The sequence below is a fragment of the Psammomys obesus genome, unplaced genomic scaffold (assembly GCF_907164565.1).
Source record: "Psammomys obesus unplaced genomic scaffold, mPsaObe1.curated_primary_1811, whole genome shotgun sequence".
Lineage (NCBI taxonomy): Eukaryota > Metazoa > Chordata > Mammalia > Rodentia > Muridae > Psammomys > Psammomys obesus.
The window spans coordinates 1-10,965 of record NW_026588757.1 but is presented as its reverse complement, the minus strand read 5'-3'; the positions used below and the strand labels follow the sequence as shown (position 1 = coordinate 10,965).

At 42.3% G+C, this 10,965-nt stretch overlaps 1 protein-coding gene across 1 annotated transcript; it reads left to right on the top strand.

Annotated features, from left to right (window-relative positions):
• Positions 1 to 545: 545 nt before the first annotated feature.
• LOC129674763 (vomeronasal type-2 receptor 1-like) lies at positions 546 to 9,729 on the top strand (the record flags this gene model as incomplete). Its single annotated transcript, XM_055604882.1, has 4 exons — positions 546 to 685; positions 2,126 to 2,134; positions 3,595 to 4,392; positions 9,468 to 9,729. Coding segments are annotated over 4 exons (1,209 nt in total), but the record flags the coding sequence as incomplete, so codon positions are not given.
• Positions 9,730 to 10,965: the final 1,236 nt, after the last annotated feature.

Sequence of the window (10,965 nt, the reverse complement as noted above, 5' to 3'; positions counted from 1 at the left end):
TGGGCCCACAAAGAACGACCTTCAGTTGAATACCCGTGCCTCAGGTTCACGTTGGGCGCCAAGTATGTCCCATCCAGTGGGAGTTCAATGGGTTCCTAAGGAGGGGCAAAAAGAATGAAGTGGCGACAAGAGACAGAAAGAATGAGAGCAAGTCTATAGTCTGATCTCGCTCTCATTTATTTGAAAAATTTCACACAACTTTATAGGGAGAAGGCAGGAAGGGAAAATGTGTCAGCAATATAGTTTACAAAACATAACATGGTGATTAATGATGATGCAGAACACCGCAAGAATGTTTACTAAAAGAGATACTACAAGAATGCCAGCTAAGATATCTCAAAATGTCTAGCCTGACACACAGATGTCTCATAGGTTCTGGAAACGTAAATCTCTCACCTACTGCCTTCTTGCAGCTGTCTGTAACTTTCCACTAGCTGGCCTTGGCTCCCGGCAAACATATCTGAGAGCAACAAGTAAAAAAAGAAAAGATTTATTTTGGCTCAGTTTCTGAAGTTTCACACCTTTGTCACTGTTTCTGGTCCAAGGGCAGAAGGGTGAGGTGGGACAGACATCAGCATTCCGGAATCAGATACACAAGGGGTTCAAGACTCAGTACCGTTTACCAGGACACAGCTGCAGTGGTCTGATCCCTCCAAGCAGCTCTCACCTGCTTTCAGAGGGATCTGTAAAATGCCATCCCTGTGAATGTATTTAAGGATTAACCCTTTGATGATGTCAGAGCTCTCAGGATCCAACAATCATTTCCCAGAAGCCCCAAGTTCCCAACATGTGAACCTTTTGGACACACCTCAGATTCAAACTGTAACAGTCACTGCGAGGGCTGGCATGTGGCTCAGTTTCTAGAGCACTAGCCTTGCACACTCAGGGCCCTGGGGTAGGGACAGGAGGACCCAATGTGCAGTGTTCTCCTCAGCTACATAGTGAGACTGAGGCCAGCCTTGTCTAGTTGAGACTCTTTTTTAAAGTTAAAAAGTAGAAAAGTACAGATTCACTTATGCTTTGCATTAATGTAACTATTATAAAATGATTTTGAAAAATCCATTTGTTTTTGACTTTGAGTTTTATTAATGTGAGTAAATTCCAATCTCTTTGAATGTTTCGTATTGTTACTTTTTCTTTTGCTTGAAGGGCTTTCCCCTTTCCTGTAAAGCTGAGACCACATATATATATAGGTATGAACTATATCCAAGGACTTATCTATAACCACGTGTGTAGATTTTCACTGAAGTGTTTCTGAACTGGTGGTTTCTGTAAGCGATGCAATTTTGTTTTTTAAGACACCGAGTCTTACCCTAAGGACTTAGAACTTGTAGATCAATCTGGCCTTGAAATTGCAGCAACATTCTCCTGTCTCAGCCTCCCAAGTGATACATTACAGGTGTGCTTTACCATCCCTCCTTTAAGGAAGGTTTGTATCTTTTTCCCCCTGAAATTCAGGCATAGTTAATCATGTGTCGGTGACTCCATGAGTATGTGTGTGTGTGTGTGTGTGTGTGTGTGTGTGTGTATGCACATGTGTGCATGTGCAAGTATATGATCCTTTTCACACATGTGCAGGCCAGAAGAAGGCATCAAGTGGCCTCTTTCATCACTCTCTACCTCCCTTTTGAGGCAGGATCTTTTTCTGAATCTAGAGCCCAAGGTTTTTGACTAGGTAAGAAGCTAGTAAGCTCCATCCAGTTTTCTCATGGAGCTAAGGTTGCGGCCATGAAGTGGGTGCTCAGCTTGTTACATATGCACTTGGATCTGAGCTTCTCTACTCATGATTTGGCAGCAAATGCTTTTAGCCATCAAGGCATCTCTCCATCCTCTCAAATTCAGCCATGTTTACATTAGTAGAAACCTCTTTTTTTCCTGTGTACATAGTGACACACCCCAAACCAAACTTTTTTGTTTTTGCAGTTGTATGTGTTTGTTGTGTGTGTCTGTGTATATGTTTGTGTGTGTGTGTGGTGTGACTCAGCATCTCTTTGTGTAAGCCAGGCTGCCCTTGAACGCTTGAAATTTTTACCTCAGATTCCTGACTTCTGTGCACTATCATGTCTAGTACAGAAACTTGGTGTTTGGACAATGTGTCAAACTCTTTTTGTTTTCCAACTTGTAGGGGTGCAAGGTAAGCTTCAGTTAAATTTGATTCCAGGCACTGGAGAGATGGCTGAGAGGTTAAGAGCACTGGCTTTGCTTGTAGACGGTATGTATTTGATTCTCAGCATCCATATCAAGGCTCACAAGCATCTTAAACTGCATTTCCAGCAATGGGACTCCCTCTTTTGCCCTTCATGGGCAGAAGATACACACGTGGTGCACAATCATACATTCAGGCAAAATGCTCATACAGGGAAAATAACAAAAATTCGAGTTTCAGAGAGAAACTCTAAGTTTGGCCCAATATTTCTATTAAAATATGGTTTCTTTTAATTAGCAATGTGTGTTTCATGGGACAAACTTATACTTACATGTTATTATTGTTTTTCTACAATCCAAGCATGACTGAATATCTTCTATTTTATTCTGCAGTCTGGTGTGACCACCTGCAGAGACCAAGGCAGGTGTATTCCTCTAGCCAACCCCACCAGATGGTAGGGCCTCTGTACTAAGACAGGAAGGCACTACACTCCTTGTAGTGCCAGGAGAAGGTTTGCACAATTACCCTGAGGCCGAGGAGCCACATTCTGGGCCTCTAAAAACCAAAACCACAACAGCAACAACAAAAGAAATACAGAGAAGGACCCCACCTGTCACGTCTTCAAAAACGCTCAGATTTTGACAACCTGACAAATCAGACTCCTATTTTTTTCAGACTTGGAAAATTACACAATGGTGGTTTGATAAGAGCTCATAATTCATTGTGGGTTTGTTTGTTTGTTTATTTATTTATTTATTTATTTATTTATTTATTTATTTATTTATTTTACCAGAGGCGGCAAGGTGGTTCATCAAGTAAAGGTGCAAGATGACTTGAGTTTGAGCTTCTGGAACCCATCCGGTGTGTGTGTGGGGGAGGGAACCCAGTCCCCAGAAACTTCCTTTTGATCTGTACACATGCATCATTACAGATGGACAGATGAATAGACAAACATACACATTCATGCACTCACATCCAAATGAATTTTTAAAAGAACAACCTAAGAGCTGTCGGCAAAGCAGAGGTTAGGTGCTGGAACCAATATGTGTGAGTAGGGCGTGGGACAGAATCTGAGAGTAGAACAAGTGAAGCCTTCGCACAGGGCTGTCTGGGATGATCACCTGTGAGGGCCACCCAGCTGCTGGGTAGAAGCAGCACAATTCCCAAAGCATGATGCTCAAGTCATTTCATGAAAATTCTTTATGTTTTGTATATTAATATACATTTATATGTATGTGTTTATGTCTGTGTGAGTCTATGCCACAGGTATGGAAAAAATCCAGAAGAGGGCATCAGATTTACTGGAGCTGGAGATACAGGCAATTGTGAGCCATGTGATATGGGTGTTGGGAATTAACATGGGTCCTCTACAAGAACCACAATGGCTCTGAACTGTTGACCTATTTCCCAGATGCCTACTCTCATACTGACTGGCTCTTTCTCGACAGGTCAGTTACTCATCTACACTACCCAGCCTGAGTGACAAGATCCAGTTTCCATCTTTCCTTCGGACCCTGACTAGTGACCTCACATCTTCCCGTGCAGTTACCCAACTGATAATTCACTTCCAGTGGTCCTGGGTGATCATTCTGGCCAATGATGATGACTTTGGGCAGGAAGCCAGCTCTCTGGCCACTCAGGTGCTGGGTCCAGCTGGGGTTTGCATTGAGTCCCACCTCCACGTTCCTTCCCATCAGTCCTTGGAGAAGACTGAAGAGATTGTCCAGAGGATGCAGAAATGCACCGCCAAGGTTGTTCTGGTTTTCCTAAGCAATTCAAATTTCCAGCTCATCCTGTATGGCTTATTGGGTGTTCCTGTCTCAGGCCAGATTTGGGTCAGCAAGGGCACTCTGCACATGGCTCTTGCTCTGAGCATTCCAGGCGTTTCTCAGGTCTTGCAAGGCACATTTGGCCTTCTGTATCACAGCAGCAAGGCAATTGGCTTCCCTGAATTCCTTGCTCACCTGCACCCCAGCCAGACCCCAGAAGACATGTTTATAAAGAAGTTCTGGGAGTTCACCTTTGATTGTACATGGCCCCACCAAAACATCACAGTGACAGAGGGTGCTCAGCTCTGCTCAGGGAATGAGAGTCTGAAGAACAAGGAGCATCCTTTTCCAGAAGTGAGTAAAACTGATGCTGCGTACACAGCTGTCTACTGCATTGCCCATGCCCTGCAGGATATGATAGCCTGTGGGCACCAGGATGAGAAAGGTGCTGACTCTCCAGACCTCCAGCCCTGGCAGGTGAGAGAGACATGTGTGGAGTGGATGATTCAGTGGTGGCTGGGGAACAGGACATAGGTTTTTGTGAAGCTGTAGAGGTGTAGCAGGCTGTATGGTCCCTTACAGGGTATCTCATCCTTGCAACTGAGAGGCATCTTAGAAGCAGCATAGGACAAGTGGTCCATGCTGTGTGTGTGATCTCAGATGAGTCCAGTCGCTGTGGACATGCTTCCTTAACAAACACAAGGTGCCTAGTTAAATTAAAATATCAACTAATAGCAAGTTTTTGTGTCCCAAATTTGAGCTTTCATGAAAATTAGATTTTTTTTTAGTATGAGCATGCTGTAAATTAGAATTCCAAACAGCCACCAAATCACATTTATTTATTTATTTAATCATTCATTCACTTATTTATTGCTATGTGGGACCATGTATATAGGCATTCAGGCACATGTGGGTATGTGTGTGCATTCAGTGTACACACTTTTGGGAAGGTCTGAGGATGATGTGAGAAAGGACAATTCTTCTTTAAAAATTAATTAATTGATTGATTAATTCACTTTACATCCTAATCATAACCCACCGCTTACTCTCCTCCTGGTCCCACCCTCCCGTTCCTGCCTTCATCCCCCTTCCCTTACACCTTAAAAAAAGGGGAGTCCCTCTACCCACCCCAGCTCATGAAGTTACATCAGGAATGAGCTTGTCTTCATCCTCTGTGGCCTGGTGAGGCAACCCCACAAGGGGGTAGAGATTAAAAAGGCAGGCAACCGAATCCATGTCAGAGGCAGCCCCCACTTCCCTTACTAGGAGACCCATAAGAAACATGAGATGCCCACTGGCTACATTTGTGTATGGGTCCTAGGTCCTTGGTCGGTGCTTCAGTCTTCTCAAATCTCTCTGGATCCTGGTTAGTTGGCTCTGATGGTCTTCTTGTGGTGCTCCTGTCACCTTCAGGTCCTTCTATCCTTGTCCCCACCTTTACACAAGACTCCCTAAGCTTTGCCCAATGTTTGGCTGTGAAACTCAGCATCTGATTCTATCCATTGTTGGGTGGAGCCTCTCAGAGGACAGGTTTGCTAGGTTGCTGCCAGTGACCATAACAGAATATTGTTAGTAGTGTCAGGAGTAGGCTCTCTCTCCCCTGAGACCCTGGGGTGGGTCTCAGGTTGGGTCAGGCATTGGTTGGACATTCTCTAAATCTCTGCTCTATCTTTATGTCTGCATATCTTGTAGGCAGAGTAAATTTTTGGTTGAAGTTTTGTGGGTGGGTTGGTGTTTCCCTTCTTCCACTATGAATCCTTTCTAATGAGAGGATCTCCATGTTCCCTGCAAGTAGGAGCTTGAGGTCACCCCCATTTCTTCCCAGAAGCCTACCCTCTTTTAGGTCTCCAGCATGTTACAGAGATGCCCTCACCCACAGTTTCTCTTCTCTCTCTGGACCCTCTGTTCTACTATCCCTGCTCTGCCTAGGTCTCGTCTCCACCCCATTTCTGTCTGTGCTCCTTCTCCTACATTGTTCCCTTCCTTCAGCCACTTTTGCTGTCTATTCTATTTCTCCTTCTGAGTGGGATTTAAGCAGCCTCTCTTGGGTCCTCCTTGTTACTTTGGGTCTGTTATTGTAGTATGTTTATCCTGTAGTATATGGCGAAAATTCACTTATAGGTGAGTACATACCACGTGTGTCTTTCTGTGTCTGGGTCACCTCACTCAGGATGGTCTTTTCTAGTTCCATCCATTTGCCTGCAGATTTTACTTGTTTTCATTAGTTGAGTAGTTCCATTGTGTAAATGTACCACAATTTCTGTGTCCATTCTTCAGTTGAGGTTGTTTCCAGATTCTGGCTATTACAAATTAAGCTGCTATCAACATAGTTGAGCGATTTACCTTGTAGTATGGTAGAGCCCTTTGAGTATATGCCCAGGAGTAGCATATCCAGGTCTTGAGTTATAGATATTCCCAATTTTCTATGAAAGTGCCAGATTATTTTTCAAAGTGGTTGTACAGTTTGCACTCCCACCAGCAATGGGGGAGTGCTTTTCTTTCTCCACATCCTTGCCAGCATGTGCTGTCACTTGAGGTTTTGATCTTAGCCATTCTGATACATGGAAGATGGAATCTCAGAGTAATTATAATTTGGATTTCCTTGGTGATCAAAGGCGTTGAGCCCTTCTTTAATTGCTTTTTTGGCCATTTGGTATTCCTCTGTTGAGAATTCTCTGTCTAGGTCTGTACTCCATTTTTTAGTTGGATTATTTGGTTTGTTGGTGTTTAGTTTCTTGAGTTCTTTTAAATATATATTTTGGATATTAGCCCGTTGTCAGATGTAGGGGTGGTGTAAATCTGTTTCCAATCTGTAGGCTTTCATTTTGGTCTTTTGACAGTGTCCTTTGTCTTATAGATGCTATTCAGTTTCATGAAGTCCCATTTATTAATTGTTGATCGTAGAGTCTGAGATGTTGGTGTTCTGTTCAGGGAGTTGTCATGTGTGCCAATGAAGTCAAGGCTCTTCCCCCCTTTCTCTTTTAAAAGATTTAGTGTATCTGTTTTTATGTTGTGGTTTTTGTTCACTTGGATTTGTGTTTTGTGCAGGGTGATAAATATGGTCCTATTTGCATTTTTCTACATGTAGACATTCAGTCAGACTAGTACCATTTCTTAAAGGTGCTGTCTTTTTTTCCATTGTATAGTTTTGACTTCTTTGTCAAAATCAAGTGTTCATAGGTACGTGGGTTTGTTTGTAGGCCTTCAATTCAATTCCATTGATTCACCAGTCTGTTTTTATGCCAGTACCATGTAGATTTTATAACTGTTGCTCTATAGTTCAGCTTGAGATCAGGGATGGAGATACCTCCAGAAGTTCTTTTATTGTATAAGATTTTCTTTAAAAAGCTGTTATAGTTTTTTTGTTTGTTTTTCTATATCAAGTTTAGAATTGTTCTTTCAAGGTCTGTAAAGAATTGTGTTCATATTTTTATTGCAATTGCACTGAATCTGTAGATTGTTTTTGGTAAGAAGGCATTTTACTATGTTAATTATACTGATCCATGAGCATGAGACCTCTTTCCATCTTCTGATATCCTCTTCAATTTCTTTCTTCAGAGACTTGAAGTTCTTGTCATACAGGTCTTTTCCTTGCTTGGTTAGATTTACAGCAAGATACTTCATATTGTTTCTGTCTAGTGTGAAGGGTGTTGTTTAACTAATAACTTTTTCAGCCCCCCTTTTTTTTGTTTGTGTGCAGGAGGGATACTGATATTTTTGAATTAATTTTGTATCTAGCTTCTTTTCTAAAGATGTCTATCAGCTCTAAGGCGTTCTCTGGTCGAGTTATTCTGGTGACTATCTGCAGAAAGCAATATTTTGACTTCTTCCTTTCTGATCTGTATTTCCTTGATCTCCTTTAGTTATCTCATTTTCTGTCTAGGACTTCATGTAGTATATTGAAGAGATACCCTGAGAGTGGGCAGCCTAGTCTAGTCGCTGATTTGGGTGGGGTTGCTTTATGTTTCTCTCCGTATAATTTGATGTTGGCTATCATCTTGCTATATATTGCCTTTATTGTGTTTAGGTATGTCCCTTGTATCCCTGATCTTTCCAAGACTTTTACTTTGAATGGGTATTGAACTTTGACAAATGATGTGGCTAGTTTTGATAGCCAGTTTTTTCTTGGCATCTCCTGTCTGTACCTGCTGAGGTTGTAATACAGATGAGCTCTCATGTCCTTGACTATTTTTCTATTTTAAAATATTATTTGATAATTTCATATATATATAATTCAATATAATTCATTTTGTTCATTTTGCTCTCAGTTTCTTTCTTTGTTGCTTTGTTTCTCTCTCTCTCCCTCTCTTTCTCTCTTTGTTTTTCCACCATAAAAGTTCTCCAGTCTAGTCAGGGTAACCTAGGCCCACATCTGCACAATAACCCTTGGAAGACACATTGCTCATCGATGAGGTAAAGTGAGGGTGGCAGCTAAGGGGTGGGTATATTTTCATAATGTCCACTCAGATTATCTGAGTCTCTATTGTTTACCTGATGAAGATGCATTAAGTTTTGAATCAGAGAAACGGTGATAGTTGTTGGCTTTTTGGTAATGTATTCCAGATTAAAAATTATAGGAGGCTTGATGACCCATGCCTGTTCTCTTAGCACACAGGAGGGCGAGGCCATAGACTCAGAAGTTCAAGGCCAACTTGTGCTACAAAGTAAGATTCTGTGCCAAACTAAATATATATGAGGGTGGTGATGTCTGCATGTGGTTTATGATGAAGATACAAATTAGATGAAAGAGTGAGGAGTGTGCAAAGGGAAATGAAAGGCCAGAGATGTTCTCTCCTTCTGGAATTATCTGATTTCCTGAGAAGAGGATAAGAAGTCTCACAATGGGAAGAAGTCATAGCATTGCAGATGGCAGGGACAGCATTTATGAACACCCTGAATGAAGACAAAGAAGAGCAACGTTCATTTGAGGGAAGAAGTGTGACAGAATGATCTGAGTGATGAGGAAGCCAAGGTAGGCTGGAGCCAGTCTGCGGAAGACTTGCTAGGGTTTGGAGTTTAAAGAGTATGATGGGACAGTACTGCACAGCCGAATGAAACCCCAGAGCTATCACCACATTGTGATATTTTTGAGTTTAAGGCTGGTGAGATGTTAATGGCCATTTTCCCCAAGCCATAGTCTCACCTGAGTGTCGTCTAGCAGCAGCAGGAAAGAACAGTCCTGAGAGTTGTTCTCTGAATTCTGCAATGTGAGTGAGTTGCACACACAAACACACACACACATGCACACACACACACACACGCAAACATGAGCGTGAGTGCTCGCACTGGCATACAGTGTATTAGGTTAAAACTTATCTGTATTAATTATTGAGTCATTACTTTATTATTTATTACTTTATTTATTATGATTTATTACTTTATCACAGCTAGAATATATTTTTGAGTCTCTGACAACATCACAGTTCCTTGAGCATCCTTATGCCTAATGAAGCCAGTTTTTGAATGAAGTGGCTCTGCACCATTGCAGAGGCCATTTAGGTAAGACCCAAGACAGTCCTTGCCAGTCTCCAATGTCTTTCTTTCTTCCTCAGCTGCTTCATGCCCTCAGAAAGGTGCACTTCAAGGCTCCTGATGGAAGTGAGGTTTTGTTTGACGTCAATGGAGATTTGGTGACAAAATTTGACATTTTCCAAGGGCGGAAGACTCCTGAGGGTGTATTTCACTTGGTCCACATAGGCATGATAGACCCTCAAGCCTCTTCAAGTAACAAAATGATGGTCCATTTGAAGGAGCATCTCCAAGTGAGTTGCCTTAATTTGGTGATGACTCGTCCTAGAGTGTTAAAGTCTCAAGGTAAATCCAAGTCTTGGGTTCCTGATCCCTACTTGTGCATGAAGGGGATGCAGCTCTGGATTGGGCCAGTCAGTTATAACTGACTATGCTCTTCATCTCATAAGAGATCTTTCTCTGAATGATACTGACTGACCAGAGCTGATGTTGGAGAGGTGGCTCAGTGGTGAAAGTGTTTGCTATGCAAGCACAAGGACCAGACTTTTGACCTCCAGAATACTTACACAATCTGAGTGGGCAGTTTGGCCCGCTTGTAATTTCATTCTAAGAAGGTAAAGACAAGGAGATGCCACAGCAAGCCAGCTAGGAAGACTAGCCATATCAGTGAACTCTACGTTGTGCTTGGAGCACATGCTTCAATGTGCATAGTGGAAAAGCCACGGAGGATGCTTCTTATTATTAATCTTGAGTCTCCATAGGCATTTGTACATACATGCTCATGATCCCACATAGATGTAAAGAGACACAAACACGTATGTATACTGCACACTGTTTGAAAAATTGGAAAAAGAACATACCATTTTATGTCAGGTTCACGGGACCCTCAGAGACCACCAGGAGATGACTCAATGAAATTGCAAGAGAGCTTTTATTACGAGAGCGATTGAACTCAGGGCCCAAATCTCACTGGTGCAGGAGTAGAGAAGTGGGACTCCAAGCTCTGAGTGAACAGGAATTTTAAAGGGAAAGTCTGTGATCAGGGGGTTTCCATGGCAGCATGCAGGTGTTACAGAATTGGGTGAAGTTTAGCAGGGCAGGGTGACCTTTTCTGAGGCACACAATCACAATGGCTAAGGCATATAATCACAATGGCTATTTTCCTAAACCATATCTGAAACATTGGGGAGAATTTTCCCACCTGATTCTCAACCGATTCCCATTGATTATTGCCAGGCAGTTTGTCTCTATTTTCTATGAAGCATTTATTCTGTTATATTTCCTGGAGGCTGTTGCTAGGAGAATTAACTTTGTTTTCTGCCAGGTGCACATTCTGTGATATTTCCTGGTACCTGAATTCAGTTCCCAGCCACAATCTTTATTTCAAAATGGAGTTATATTCTGGCTAACTTAAACTCTTCAACCAGACTCATAGAATAGAGTCAGAATCTGTGTCCGGTGATGTTCTGAGGGTGTTTTAATCATCTGTGTTGAGGACCTGCTCTTTGAAGAGGAAGATAGTGACACACTAAGCCAAACACCTTCCCATGGACCATCTTGGAAGTGGACCCAGCAGACACC